Source organism: Semicossyphus pulcher, unplaced genomic scaffold (assembly GCF_022749685.1).
Source record: "Semicossyphus pulcher isolate SPU_LCO1_2020_fin unplaced genomic scaffold, fSemPul1.0.p SCAF_22, whole genome shotgun sequence".
Lineage (NCBI taxonomy): Eukaryota > Metazoa > Chordata > Actinopteri > Labriformes > Labridae > Semicossyphus > Semicossyphus pulcher.
In genome coordinates, this window is record NW_027211696.1 from 20,471,397 (window position 1) to 20,487,823 (window position 16,427).

The 16,427-nt window shown below is 40.7% G+C and overlaps 1 protein-coding gene across 1 annotated transcript in view; it reads right to left on the reverse strand.

Annotated features, from left to right (window-relative positions):
• Window positions 1-14,348, reverse strand: part of grk3 (G protein-coupled receptor kinase 3) — a 63,863-nt gene extending 49,515 nt beyond the window's left edge. The window contains exon 1 of the mRNA XM_069673838.1: window positions 12,698-14,348. Within this exon, the coding sequence (XP_069529939.1) occupies window positions 12,698-12,810 (113 nt within the window). The 5' untranslated portion in view covers window positions 12,811-14,348. The remainder of the gene's footprint in view (window positions 1-12,697) is intronic.
• Window positions 14,349-16,427: the final 2,079 nt, after the last annotated feature.

Genomic DNA, 16,427 nt, shown 5'->3' on the forward strand with positions numbered 1-16,427 from the left:
ATCAGTGGATGCAACATTTCAGCCGCCGCAGGAACAAGAAGCTAGGAAGTAAACACTTCCTCTTTTAGATGAGGCTGTTTGTGTGTGCCCCTCTGAATCATTAGCAGCTGACTCTGGGTTATTTGTATGAAACCTCACAACCTCAAACTCAGACATATTTACTGTAAAAGTCGAGCATTATTAGGCATAAAAACAGAAACGTGGGAGACACATGTCCAAGTGTGGTCTGTGAGGTTAGTGAGAGAGGATATCAGCAGCAGACAGTGAACCAGTAAGTGTTACGGACATGACAGACAGCGAGGAGACATCTGGGGGTGATGAAAACGCTGATGCATTTAAGAGTAGTTGTGGTATTTTTAACCTGGGCCGTTTTTTTACATAATTTTGGAGTCTTATTAAGTAATAGGTGCAAACATTTTGGAATTGCTCCAGTAGATTGCAAAGGCATTCGATCAAAGTGTGCCACTGGAAGTTCTTGTTTTTGACACTGACAGGCTCAGATTGTTCTTCTAAGTGTGTGACAACATTACAGAAAGGATCCCTACAGAGATAGACCTTTTTGTTACAGAGGAAGATGACTTTTAAACCAGAAAATTGCTGTTACATTGATCTCTTGAAAGCAACCAGACTCCATTCAAAAAAACAGTAATTTAAGCTAACAGAACACAGAGCTTGTTTATGGCTGACTCAAACAGTTTGTTTGTTGGTTTATTTGTTTGTCTGTGTTATTGTTTGCTACACAAATATTGATTTGGGTTCAAACTAACCACTTAAACCACCAAAGTCAAACATTAAGACAAACAAAGCCACTGATCGAGGCAGCTGTAGATCAGCCACTCCTATTTACTGCAAGGTTAAATTACAGTTTTTGTCAATGGAGTCTGGTGCTGTTGGAAAGAATGATCTAACAGCTGTTTTATCTTAATACAAATCTTAACTAATAAAAAGGTCTTTCTCTGTAAGGATCCTGTCTGTAAGGATATTTGCATTTTAACTGCTTGAGTTTAAACATCTCCATCGCAGAACATGTGCAACTGAGATAAACGGCATTTTAAAACAGCAGCCATATATCTTCCTAGAAACAATGTCACAGTTTTCTCAGTAATACACAGCCCTCGCTGTGAACAGCTTTATGCCAAAGAAACCCTCAGACAGCGACAACAGCAGCTTCACACATCGACATTAGCTTACGGGAGCAGATGACCGGAGCGGAGCAGAAAACAAAGAGGCTCCTGCTGTGACAATGCAGTTTGAGTGACAGAATGACTGCTGGCACACAGTGATAAATAAGGCAATATTATCTACAGGGGCTTGCCATGACGCTGGGAATGTGGTGGGCTGTCACAAGTGGATAAATGTAGCACAAATGCTGGTATTCATGTGCTGCATTATGAGCAGCCTTCAGTTTCACTGCATGTCAAAGAGGTGAAACAATCATCGTGGCTTCACCTATAAACCACGCTCGAATGTGACAAATCAAAAGATAATTGCTGCAGGGTTTGAGCTCCATGTGCCCCAAAATACGTCTGAACTGAATGCAAAGAAGAAAATTTCTCCCCACTTGCATTAAAATATATATTTTGGAGGTGCAAATTAGCGCCAATAGTGTTTTATTGTAGCCCTGGAAGCATCTTAAGGCTTCATAGCTACGATGTGACACCATAAATAAACAACAGTCCAGCTATAAATGTCAGCATATTCCTGATATATACATCATGTGCTGCAGTCTTTAATGAATCCCTCCGTCATGTGTCTCATGCCTGCTAGCTAGTCTCACCGTAAACTGATGCTGGCGTGACACACTTTTGTTTTTATTTCACAGACACTTGCTAATGATGGCATGAAATGATGAGGGTTCTGCTGGATTTGATGCGCCGGTGGACATACAACAAAGTGTAAGCTGTTTTCAGTCAGTCATTTTTTTTGTCTTGATGTTGCTTATAAAATCAAACATGTTCAGTAATATCATGAGCCTTTTGTCTGGGCTCATGCAGACTGTGAACTTCAATGATGTGAACATTTCAGCAGCCAATAGGAGTGCTTTCTTTAGCAGCAAACCAGGTCGAAAGTAAACATGGAGGAGACTCCGGGGAGGGCTGCTGTCACTGTGTCCTCACTGAATGTGACGCCAGACATGCATGCTCGCTTGTTGTTAGCATACAGTGTTAGCACAGCCGTTAGCTTGTGAATCGGTGAGAATTTAAAGTAGGGAGGAAGGAGATGTTTTAGTAGCAGCCAGCTAGCTCGTAATGCTAACTAAACTAAAATTTCAGCCTCAATCGGAGCATATAATTCAAACTACTGCACACACATGGGCAGCTGGGGCCAAAAGCTGCATCTGTTCATGCTCTATTGTTACATAACCACCAGGTGCATGATGGGAAATAACAAGAATCTAGTTGTTCTTTAAATAATGACCCTACAAGATACCCAGTCTAATTTTGACTGTATGCCTTTACACAATAGAGGGTGTTGGACTTCAGTCTTCTAGTGCAAGGAAGGCACAGTCAGTCATTTAAAGAGTAACTCAACACTTTTTCAGATAGTAGATTATATTAACAGTTAAATATACCATAAGGCATAAGGTCCCTGTCTGTAGAGGTCAAGCAGTTTTATACTTTCGAAGAGAAATGTTCACGTTAACGCAAACTGAAAAACGTGGCTGTAATAATGGATAATAAAATAGAGACACTAGAGCAGCGATCTGTTAATTCTGTGACCTGTGTGGGAGCGTCGGTGGTCTTTGGGTAACTGCAGGGGGCAGGTTAGCAAATAGAAATATATTTGTTTGTGTCCTTGAGCAAGACCGTTTATTTCTGTCAGCGAGAAACAAGGAGTCGTGACACTGTCCTGCTCTGGTACCAGCTGTAGACTCGGACACGGACGAGGTCCATAAGAAACACACGCTACACCTTCCTTTGGGCTGCAGTTACATAATTCTGCTTCCATTACATCTGCTGGAGCATGAACCAGCTGTTAGTCGAGTCGGAAGAAAGCGTGTTCACCTCGCCAACTAAACAACAACAAGACAAAAGCTCTCAACGTTAGCTTACTGTTCCTCTGCTGTCTTTGAGACAAACCCACAAAAACGCTGTGAAGACAAAGAACTGTGACTGAGGGAGACCCTGACCTACTTATACATCTTCTTCAGTACAGTCAAAGAATAATTCTGGTGTTTCTAAACCTGGACCCTACTTTTGAATTATTTTAAGAATTTCTCCAGTGTATTGCTTCAACCTGCAGCAGTGACACAGGCTGTCACTGCTGCAACGTAATCCTCTGAGGCAAATGGGCGCTAAAAGCTGGTTTTTCCACCGACAGGCTCAGATCTCCCTCAGAAAAGATCCCGACAGAGACAGACCTTCTTGTTAAAGAGGAAGATGATTTTTTAAAGCCAGAAACAGCCGTTACATCGCGCTCTTCAAAGTCACCAGACTCCATTGACAAAAACATTTTTTCACTTTGCAGAGCACAGGAGATGCAGGTCTACTGCTACCTCAATCAGCTTTTCCTTATTTGGTTTCTGTGTGTTACTGAAATATTCTGTTGGATCCAAATGAACCATTTAAAACACAAAAGTCACAAAATATCAAAAACAAACTAACCGATCCAGGCAGCACTCCTGTGTTCTACAAGGTTTAATGACCTTTTCTGTCAGTGGGGTTTGGAAGAGAGCATTGTTACTGGACCTTACCTTAAAAGTAAGTTCTAGATCTCTCGGGATCTTTTCTGTAATGTTGTCAGACACTTAGTGTAACAACCTGAGCCTGTCAGGTGCAAAAACAAGAACTTAAAATTAGCGCCTTATGATTAAAGCAATCGAATCAAAACTTTTCTTACTCCTTTATTTCTCAAAATATGTAAAATAGATAAATAAAATAAATAAAAAATAGGTCCTAGGCCTAAAAATACAACACTTGGGAAGAAATATTGCACACTTGTTTTATTTACTACTTTGACAGGACAGCTGCTGAGGTTAAGCTGCCATATTCAACATGGCCTACTATCGTAAAGGCATACTAGTAATTGCTAATGAAAATGTCAATATCAAGCGCCAGGTGGGTGGAAAGGGATTCAAAACATACACGTATACTGTATGTGTGTGTGTGTGTGTGTGTGTGTGTGTGTGTGTGTGTGTGTGTGTGTGTGTGTGTGTGTGTGTGTGTGTGTTGGCACACCACTGAGGTCTCACTGTGCTGCAGTAAAAGGTCAGAGTACACGCAGCATAAAGCATTCGGAATTAGGTTAGCTCAGATCATTTCTCTCTTTTTTCCGTTGCTAATCTTTGGTTGTAGTTCTTTGTTCAGCCAGAGCCATTACAAGTGTCCAAGCTAACAGCAGCTTTAAGTGTAAAGACACACGCTCAGCTTTCATTAGCTGCTGATCTCCACACTGACACTGTAACAACATTGTGCTGGAGACTATTTAACACTGCAGGAAGTATGCTGATGTGTAAATATTTAACATATTAACAGGATGTCACTGACATTTCTGTAGCTGGGTCTGTGGGCATGTAATTGAACTGTGCTGATAACAGAGCCAAGGTCCTGACCCGCTACAATGTATTTTAGACTCATCTTTAATCCTTGCTTTATTGATTTATAACCTCTGTGTTTCTCTCATAAGCAGCTTTGTATTTGTCAGCAGCTCAGTGTGAAGCCGATGATACAAACATGATCCAAGCAGGAGGCAAGAATGTGTATTTGAGCTTATTTAAGACTACAGACATGCAATTACTCTCTTTACCTGGGAAACTAGTCAGACTTTCAAACCTGTTTTTCTAGCTACTGCTCAGTGGCTGACAGCAACAGGTGGAGGATTAAGGGGCTGTGAATGGAGCCGCCTTAGACAAATTGAGCAATTTTCAAACAAGCGATCATTTCCATATGATTCACAGAGCGACAAAAATAATTTAAAGCTTTAGTTTCAGTTTCAAAACCTGTAGAGTTGATAAAGCTTGATATACAGTACTCCTATGTTATCGATAAAAACCTTGCCTGCCTTATCAACGTGGGTCCACTAACAGTTCTTGTTGTAGCCACTGACAGGCTCAGATTGTTATGCTAAGTGTCTGACAACATCACTGAAAGGATCGCTTCACATTTTTGTTAAAGAGGAAGATGACTTTTTCCGACCACAGACAGCGGTTTTATCACTCTATTCAAATCCACCAGACTGCATTGACAAAACTGAAGTTTTACCTTTCAGAACATAGGAGTTGCTGCTCTACTACTGATTAGTTTGTTTGTGTACATATGTGACTTAAAAGGTCACTTCAGACAATAACAATATTTATGTAACATCAACATAAAACATAAAATAAATAACCAACTGAGGGAACAGTAGGCCGGCAACTCCCAAGTTCTGCAAGGTAAAAGTAATGTTTTTGTCAATGGAGTCTGGTGGGTTTGAAGAGAGCGATGTAACAGCTGTTTCTTGTTTTATCCTCTGTCACAAAAAGGTCTGTCTCTGTAGGGATCCTTTCTGTGATGTTGTCAGACACTTAGAATAACAATCTGAGCCTGTCAGTAGAACTTTCAGTCAACACTCTTTGTTTGATAGCACAAGAATTAACCTTAAAAACCTGATATTCTACAATAGTTTGTTTTCAAAGCTAAAAGAAAAGCTCTTTAGAGGAACAATGCTACGTCAGCGTTGGCTGGAGACAGCAGCAGTAGTAACAATGTTAGTTTTGGGATTTAGCACCTTGTGTGATTATAACACAATTGCACCGTCCACATTTATTCTGCAGCAAGATTATGCAATAACAAAAATAATCACTGGCTGTCCTAATTCACTGCACCTGAAAATGAAATCTGTGAATACCTCCAGTGTGCAACGATTGCCTGGGATGTCTGCTCAGCTCAGGGTTTCATTTGTTGCTTTTAAAGAGGCAAGCATGAATAAATCTGCAGCAAACATGCTCGATCTGGTGTCCCATTTCCACAATGTGTGTGTGAGACCTCAACTGCTGATGAACTCAATACTTTTTTGGGGATATTAGCAATAAAAAAACGGCTGCAAAGGTGGTAAGAATCATTAAAATACCGACTGAAACAGCAAGCACATATAGGAGGTGGCAGAAAACCCTGATGACTCAAGTGAGACACAGATTCATGCTACTTGTAATATTATATATGCTAAGAGTACGCACACACTGCTTCTAGTGTTTGAGGCGGAATCGTCTCGCAGAGGTCAAACGGGCCCATTGGTAGTTTTCGAATGAGTCACTGCTCCATGTGAACATCCCACGAGTGCAACAGAACAATATTAAAAATGTTATGAGCATATTAGACTCATTTAGTCTTCGATGACGATTAAGAAATGATGTTTTAAATCACACCAATAAAAATAGGTGATGAAATGGGCACCACGATAGCACGGACAAAGATTTGATCAATTTTTAAAGTCACCTTAAAAGCTTCGTTCAAGCTCACTACTTGAATATTTCATAATATATGTAAATTGTATCCTCTGTATCTTTATACATATGTAGCCCATACACAACCCTAGTAAAGACATGATATTTATATTTAAACTCAGTGATATTGTGACATCACAAAGTGCAGCATGTAGCAGTTCACAGCAGTCTGCAGACTGAGCGGAGAAGCCTGGGGATTACTCCGACAGACTTACCTACAGAAACTTCACCCATGTTTAGGTTGACATCCAACATTGTAACATATACGTATGTCTTAAAATGTGAAAGAGCATAATACCCCCTCTTTAAGTTAATGCAACAACGGCTCTGTCCATCTGCCATCTGAGTCTAAATCACCATTTCCACTCGCATCTCCACCTCCTGAGATAACAGCGGGTCCTCCTCTCGCCCTCCCCCACGCCTCTCATCTAAACAGCCTCCAGTGTTGCCGTCAAAATCTCACCTCTCTGCCAGAGGACACAGCCTTGGCCTGCCGAGAATGTGGCAGCACCACGCTATCTCCAAAGTGCCACATTTAACTGCCCCCTACCACAAGCATGTGGCTAAACCTTTACACATGCACGACTGCTACTGCTAAAACTGTGCATGCATAAATGTTAGTCAGTTTGCACACAAGTTCTGCAGCTTTTCTGCTATTTACAGAAACTAGTTTCACAGATAGAATCCATAAATATCTCACTCCTCTCTTGTTTCGCCACAACATTCTCACATACTTTAAAATAAATCCCAAATTAAACTCATTGCTCTGAACCATGATTACGACATGTGGAATAAGGCTGTAACATAATGCAGCCATTACATCCAGTGTAAATTAGATAATCATGACCTTACTGCACGTTTTAAGTACATTTTATTATTATTCTGAGTCCTGCTTTGCTTTTACCGTCCATTAGCTCAGGCTCTTATCTCTGATGCTTCTGCATTACATTGGATAATAAATAATTGAGCTCACATCAAACAGAAAATCCCGTCACAAATTAAATTCACACAATTGCGTGTTCAGATGTATCCACACAGAAACACATCTGTCTGATGCAGCTTAGAACTACATGAAGCGTTTGTGCAGCCTGAAGCTTCCTCACTGCATGACCTTCCTCTATCATGTTGTTAATCTGCCAGCTGCAGATTATGAACCAGATAATCAGTGTTTTCGTCAGGTGGAATTGAAGTAAATGTTGTCAGCAGCACCTCAGTGGCACACGGTTGCCAATCCTTGGATTAACTTCCAGCGTCAACCTGGATTTGTGCGTGAACATCTAATGAGGAGCAGTGAACCTCAATTAGTAACGTGGCAAAAAGCTTCCCTCTCAAACCAGATGATCCTCATTAATGCTCCACGGCTAAAAACACACAAACTATACTTAACACTAACAACTTTATACTGTGTGTGAAGCAGAATGCACACACCAACACAGAGCCGCTCAATGCTGATCAATAATGTATCGCCTGGGTATCGATTGGATTTCTCAGAAGGACTTTAAAAGCAGCATTAAATACAGATTTATAGATTTACAAAAATCAATCATTAAGTGGTGACTGGCACTCCAACCACGTACAGGTGTGTCTCTTTAGTTTGTATGTTTGATTGGAGCACAAAGGCTCACCAGGTGTGAAAGTCATTATATTGACGGCCTTTTTACTTAAAGGAGAAGGCGTAATATTGTTCTACATTATTGTTAATTAACTGTTAAGTATCAGGAGTGTCTTCCTCTGTTCCTTACAGCTATTTGTTGTCCAAAACTATTAAACACCGTTTACATGGTAAACACCATCCTGCTGCCAGAACACTCACTTGAGCACCAAATGTGGATTCATGCGCCGCTGAAAATAGACCCCAAACAAATGCATGATTTTGCCTCGTTAGACTGACCAGCTGTTTTAGGAAGTTCCTAAGTCTTTCTAAAAAAGAAACTATACATGTGGGGTGTTAAATATATAATAGTTCTGTGGTGAAAGTTGGCTCGGGGCCGAGAGCCACAAACAGGAAGTAAGAAAATAATAAGAAATGTAGGAAGATTAGTCATCATAGGATTTGTTGATATAAACAAATATTCCTTTGACTTTTAGCACTGTCGTTGCAGTATATTCGCGATGAACTTTCCTTAAAGCCTGGCACACAGTAAAAGATTTTTCAAATCTTAACAGATGTTGAAAATGTGAGACAGCCCACACATGACGATATATAATCATAGATTGAACAGTTTTGTTTCTGTAGTGAGTGAAGAGCAACGATAACGCCAGAACAGCACACCACATACTAACAGATTCCATTAACCAACAACCAGAGTCTGACTCAGTCAAACGAGACTTCAGAGTAAACAAACATGGCGGACGACGGGCAGGAAGAATTGGTGATGATAGTTGTTGGACTTTTTACTGAAAATTCAGGAAGGAAAAAAAGAACAAACTGTGGATGAAGTGGTGGAGACGGCGCGAACGTGGGCTGCTCATGTTACTTTATCCTTCACATTTGCTTTTGTCGCCATGGCTGCGGTTGTTGTGCTTCCTTCTTCAGTCAGCTTGCTTCCCCATTGGCTATTGTTTCGTTCCATGGGACAATCCACAGAGTGCATGCTCGGCTGTCCTCAGGGTCCCCCCCACACAACAGGATATCAGATCGTAAATACTGAACATGTTTAATGTTTACGATTTTAAATCGCTGCGGCCACGACAGCCTTCAAAGCAGATCGTGGAAGTAAAATCACTCAACATACCTCACAACACAGGAACATTTCGGGCCTTTGCTTCCGATTGTCTGAAGGGGGGAGTCAGGCCCATGATTGGCCCGATTATCTTGTGTACCTCGCTTTAACTATCGTTATTTTAGTTTTAAATTATGGTGCCAAGCAGCCTTGACAGGTTGCTCTTTTCAGACATTGGTAGATGTAGTCAGCTTGTAATCACAGCAGTTTAATTATTACAAACAGTGACCCATTTTCAGTGCAATAAAAATGTCCTAAGATGTCCACAGAAAATTATTATAGATCCCACATTATTATAGCATACAACACATTATATGTATCAACTAATATCAAGCTTTGGTGTGTCGTTAGCACTGTTAGCTGTCTACAACGGTCACTTGCAAACAATACAACCAAGCACAGTGCGAGGGAGCAAGATACAAGCAAAGACTTTAAAAACTCCCCAATGCTCATCTACCTTTGTAGCACATTTGTTAGCGCTAACTGGAAAGCCACCACTGCCCTGCTTTGAAACTCATTCTGTCACTTGAAGGTCGAAACTTATCCTACCAGAGCTCAGTTGGCCTCTTTCTCCAAACTGTCAGAGTGTTTTTTGAGTCTCTAAACTAAAGGTAGGCCGGGGGTCATATTTACTATGGAGCACTGAAACATGATGATATGTACTGCCAACAGTTACATGATTTTGACTTGACCAAAAATTAAATGTGACGTAGAATTAACTAGAATGGATTGGCTCAGTGAAACAAGCCACAAGTTTGTGCAAGATAATTATAATAGCAAACTGACGTGAACCGAAACCAAGCGACTGCCTGAAGGAAGGAAACCCACATTTATCAACTTAAAAACATTTCACAAATGGTTTGCAGTCATTTGAAGCTAATGTGAGGTGAACCCAATGAGCTCAAATATACAAACATCGTGGTGGGGAAGGCGACAAAGAGAAAGTTTTGTGACTGATAATGAAATGACTGCTTTATAATGTATAGTGAGTCATTTGTCGTTGAAGGGGAACCAGGTAATTCAAACCTAGACCCCCTTTTTTTTAATTTTTTTTTTTTATATTTTGCAGCATGCAGCCGTGCAACAGGCTGTAATGGCTGCAGCGTAATCCTTTGGAGCAAATGAACCTGATCAAAGTCTTTCTAATAAAAGTTCTTTTTTGTCTCTGACAGGCCCAGACTGTTGATCTAAGTGTCTGACAACATTACAGAAAGGATCCCTACAGAGAAAAACACCTTTTGGTATCATTTTTTACACAGATAAAGCAATTACATCGCTCTCTTGAGACCCACCAGACTCCTATGACAAAAACAGTACATTTTACCTTGCAGGAAATGGGAGTTGCTAGCTTACCTCTGCCTTGTTCGGTTAGTTTGTTTGTGTTATTGTGTGTGTTCGGTCAATATTTAGTTGGATCCAAACTGCTGTTTTAGAAAACCAGAGTAAAGCAATAACAAAATCGAACAAACTGAACTCCTGTGTTCGCAAGGTAAAATTATTGTTTTTGTCAAGGGAGTTTGGTGGTTTTAAAGAGCATGACGTAACGGCTGTTCCTGGCTTAATTAACTCATTTTCCTCTGTAACAAAAAGGTCTATCTCTGTAGGGATATCTCTGTAATGTTGTCAGACACTTAGAATAACAATCTGAGCCGGTCAGTGAAAAAAACAAGAGCTACGCACTATTTTTTTGCCATCTATGATTACATTGCAGCCATTACAGTCTGTTTAGAGGCTGCAGACAGAAGCAATCTACTGGATTCATTCAATAACTTTTAGTACCTATTAATGATTTAGAGACAAAATATACAAAAAAACATAGGGCCCAGGTTTAAAATACCGGAATTACCCTTTAACCCATGTCAGTTAATATTGACATTTGTCAGCTAAGCAACATAATGAGCTGTTGTCAAGAACTGCCCAAGGGGAGACTTCATTACAAACCCTGAGGGCCTTTTAACCTGTGCACTGAAGGTGAAATTACTGTCTCAAACATGTGGAGAGGGCCAGGCCTTTCTGCTCTTTATGACATGTTAATGGATATATAAGAGATATAGGAGGTAATGACTGATATCATATCATATTAAACTCTAATATATTAAGGGCAATAGATTTAGGTTATTACATAATATCCTTATATTTAATCATTTTAGGTAGAACAATCAACAGGCTTCAAAGTCATTACTGTGCGTAACAAACTGTGCGGATCACTGCTTTCTGCTGATCTGTCAAGACAAGCCAGTGAGTGAATGAATAGCTGACCTCCTCTGAAACCACTCTGGTTTAAAATATAATGGCTGTTTTAACCCACATGTACACTTGTAAAGGCTCTTTACACACGTGTGGGTGTGTCAGAAACAGTTTGTGATTAATAAATGTTAAGTACAAACTGTAAAACTGTAAACAAGATCAACACAAGACTACACAAAGCTGCTGCACATACAGACACACACTGGTTTTCATTTGACTGAACCCAAACTGTGACATTTACAAACTTGGTATGAAATGCAACTATCGCAGTAACCAAATTCCAACCACATCCTCTTCGATTTAAGTTGCAGACTATATGTCTGAAACCTGGTCTGAAGAGACACATTCACAGGCCTGATGAGCTGCACCGCAGGGACAAAAGGATGTGCAATTATGTGTGAATGTTTGGGGGATTGGGAGGGGTGTATTATTTAGATCTGATCTGATGTTAGCTGTAGCCTCATCTGATGGCCTACTCTTCTCACAAACAGCATGGATGAGCAGGGGAGCTGCATACACTGCATCAAAGGGTTTACACGGCATATACACCACCACAAAACAAGACTCAGCAGCCTAAATAAATGTGCTGCACACGCCAAATGAAACATACCAATGACCAAACAAACCTGGGAGGGTGTTCAGAATGTTAAGGCACAGAAGTAAGACAAGGACATCATTTACACTTGGTTTTTGTAGGTGTAAAAAGGCATGCAAATTGAGTCTTTTCACGGTTGTTTATGGTGATATCATGAAGCCACAGAGCGACAGAAGCTCCTCAGTCGTATTTCTCTAATCATCTACAGTTTACACCACCACAGACAGCCTCAATAAATGTGCTGCACATGCTACATGAAACAAATGTATTATATGATTTATAGTCAAGTAAGTCTGGGAGGATATGTAGAGAGTTTGACAGAATAATTGGGCCCTAATAGCAGAGAAATAGCTCCATTTACACTGGGTATTGTTTGCACATATTGATAATATCATGGGAAATATTCTGCATGCAGCTGCATCATATCCTGCTGTTGTAGATTCATCATTTTTTTTGCAACACTAGGTTAACTTATTGGTTATTTGAAGGTGTAAAATGGTCAATTAAGTCATTGCATGGATGTTTTTGCAGAAGCCACTGCATGTTTGTAGAATCCTCCACACTCATAGCTCTCTGAACATGTACAGTAAGTCACAGGTTTAAGAGGAAGCACGCCTCCATCTCCCTATATGGCTGCAACACATGCACAAAAGATTCAAGCCTTTAACAGATAAAAAGCACGGCATCATAGCGTTGTGTAAATGTGCTTACCTGGGCTCAGGCAGGATGATTTTCTTACTCGCCCGGGCCGCTGGAGTAGATTTGCTCTTCTCCATCGCCATCAAATAACTGACATCGGCGAGCACTGCTTCGAGGTCCGCCATCTTTCGACCCTGGGACGACCAAATCAATAAAATAACCGGGCTGGGGATGGGTTCTGGCTCAGGGAATTAAAAAAAACAATGTCCTCCACCAGTTAAGACCAACATGAAGCGGTGAAGGTGCGTGACAGGGGGCCAGCTGAGCGGACGGCGGGGCTGACCATCGACTGGAATGGTTGGTGTCGTTGTCTCCGGCTCCTCAATTCGCCTCAAACTGCCATTATTGTCACAGAAAAAGGGAAATTCAGTAGGGAAGACATTTGGGTGACAGGTTACTGCAGAAATAATACACAGTCACCATGCAGGGCCGCTGGATCTCCGTGCTTGTAATCCCATTTAGTGCATAAATGCAGGTTTCTCCATGCAGGGCGTATTGTGAGGAGAATACTGCAAGGAAAAAGGCAGATGAGATCTCGTTTTGAGGCTTCCTCGCTTTATAGTAATGTGATATGTCTCACAGAGATGCACCAGATGTTGGGTTCTGGAGACAGCTGTCAAATCCTACAGGTCTCAAGGGACTCTCCTGGTGGAAATCCGTCCAAACGACTGGTTTGTCTCCAGTGCTGCGAGCGTTTTAGACGTCTTCCTTTAAAAATGTAAACACTGTGCTAAAGAAAAAATGTTCTAATCGTAGTGGCTGCACAGTGAAGAGGCTCCCTCTGAGCGTTGACAGCAGAAAACCAGCTTCACAGCAATAAAACAGAGACACGTTTTGCAGCCGAAAAGGGGGAATTAGGGAGGAGACAGGTTGAATTGTGTCCCATTAAGGTGTCACTTCGTCCTCCTTAATATTTGGATGGTTACAGTGAAAATGCAAATCTTTCAGACGCGTTTTGGCACACAAGCGCAGGACTCCATAAAATCTTCACACCGCTTCTTGTTGTTTATGTTGCCGTCCTCCTCCTCCTCCTCCTCCTCCTCCTGCTGCTGCTGCTGGCTTCCTGTAAGACTGAAATGTTCCCTAACGGCTCATCAATCACAAAAAAAAATGTCGTCTAACAGATGTGGTGAAACACCTTAAGATTTTAAGCACCGAATCCAGTCTGTGTAAGAGGGTGCGAGGAGCTAATCACAAGCCAAATCCAGACGACTGGAAGCTAACTTTCTGTAGCCTGCTGGCAATATCGATATCTGCTAGTTAGCCGCCACGCTAGCTAGCAAAATGAAACCTGCTAGCCTCTGTAGGCTAACTATCGAGTAAGGTATAGAGTGATTTATCCACCTATACATATAGTTTGGATTAGTCCAGTCCAGAAAATACATTAAAATGCTCTCGTTGCCAGTGGTAAACAGACGAACAGTAACACTGGCTCGATTTCAAACACTTAATAACGTTAAGCTAACGGCTGCGAGTTAAAGTGGCTGCTCGTATTGGGGAAGTCCTGCACCGTTTCCGAGAAGTCTTCACGAGTCCAAAATGGCTTCAAAAATAAAGAGAAACCCGCACGAAATAATCCATAGCTTCTTGTTGAGTTACCCCGAGCGTTTGGGGGGGACACTCCTCGCCTGGAGACCCAGCACAGAGCGACTGACTGTGGGCTGATGGTGACGCTGATGGTGGTGGTGGAGGATAGTGATGGGAAATTTGGTTCTTTTCAGTGAGCCGGATCATTTGTCTCAGCTCAGCAGTAAGAGTCGACTCTTTTAGCTGCCAAACGGGTATTTATTTAGAACCAATTCTGGATTTTATTATTTAGCCAAATTTAGCATTGCTTTGCCCTTTGAAATGTATATGTGCACAGACATAACTTTACATATATATATATGTATACTACTTATTTAGAGAATACGATCAATATGCTATGTCTTTGGTAGAAAAGCCATAAATATATATAGATGTTATATATAGAGATATATAAATGTGTTAATATTTGTATATTGATTGGTTACGTTGTTATTTGCTGCAAAAAGACACTGCTAAGTAATATAGTAATAAATCATTACAAAACTCTGCAAACATTTATATTTTATTTAACTGGTATGTTACAATATAAATAAAACATGTATGCTTAGTTCAAAAATGTTATTTGTTTCTTGTAATGCATTATAATCCTATGATTTAAATGCATGCTCTCTGAAGGGAGGGAGGTAGCAGCAATAGTACGATTCAGTACAGGTAGAGTACAGTACAAAATGAGACGTTTCTGGATAGTAGTAACAAATAAGATATAGGACCACCCTTTATTCTGTTTCATATTAATTTATCAATACAAGAAAAAAAGAAATAAAGAAATAATAAATCATCTCTCAGACGGGATCTGCTCCTCTCGTTTACTTAAAGGAGCCGGCTCTGAGAGCAGACTCGTTTGTGAGCGACCAATTACTAGTGGAGGAGGGGGGAGGGAGCACTGGGAGATGAAAATTGGTTGACCAGTGGTTAGTTTGCCTGTTAAATTACACTGTAACGTTTCCTTTTCGGTGTTAACTGATAAGCAAATAAACATTTTTACCACAATTTTAAAATGTTCTCTCTGAAATGCCAAACGCTTGCTAATTGGTGGATTAATGCATTTAGGTATTTCTGGATCCTATTTAACAAATATGTTACAGGATCCCCCCTTTTACTATGCCTTGTATTAATTTACCAACAATTTAAAAGAAAAGAAAGCGGGATCCCCTCGCTCATTTAAAGGAGCCGGCTCTTATAGCCAACTCGTTCGCGAACCACACATCACTAGTGCCTGCTCGGCTATCTTTGCTGGGGGAGCCCGTGCTCGGCTAGTTAGGAAGAGCTAACACTGCGTTCACGCGCTCCTTGAATGCTCGGAGTTTTTCGGTGTGTTCACGAGCTTTAGCTCGTAATGTGGAAACAACATGGACACTATAAAAAGTAGATGGATTATATTTTAGTTACCAGAACTAAACAGGGCAACTGTACATAGAAAGCAACCAACTGTTACAACCTTTTACAAAATAAAAATTAACAAATGAGCAAAAAGAAAATGCACTTGAAATACGTTGATGACTAGAATGTTTCTTGAGCATACAGGTTAATTGGGTCCGCCATGTTTCTGCGTAAAATAACGTAAATTCTATCAACTCGGCAAGTCGAGAAACACTTTTCCCCCCCGATTTTCGTTGTCCAATTTGAGGGATCCTGCATGTGAATTTCTCCAGTTGGATTATCATTTTTCCGATTATTCCGACAGCACGTGAATGCATGTCTGTCCACTGCCTTCCTTCCTTCTTCCCGCTTGTGTACCAGGCGATTCCGTCCGCTCTTTTCGATTAAGCTATTTTCACATCTAATAAAAGCAATTCTTTGATATATTTTCTCTATATATTTAGTTAGCACAGTAGCTCTGCTTGCTTTGTGGACCAACTTCCTCCCACTGCGGCGGGAAGAGGCTGATAAAACCCGGAACGGATTCGTGCTAGCTGGACCTGGACCAAAATGGAGGAAGGGGTTTGTATTTCACCTATTTGTCGAGATTTTTTTTTAACTAAGACAGTATTATTATTTCGTTTTTGAAAGCCTTTTGAGACACAAGTTAATCTTATAATTATATCAGTTTCATTAATAGGCATTTCCCCTTATACAGATGTGTACTATTTTGGCAGTTGATGATTTACGACGTGAACCGGGAACAGCATCGACCGGTCTGTGTACAGCAAAATTC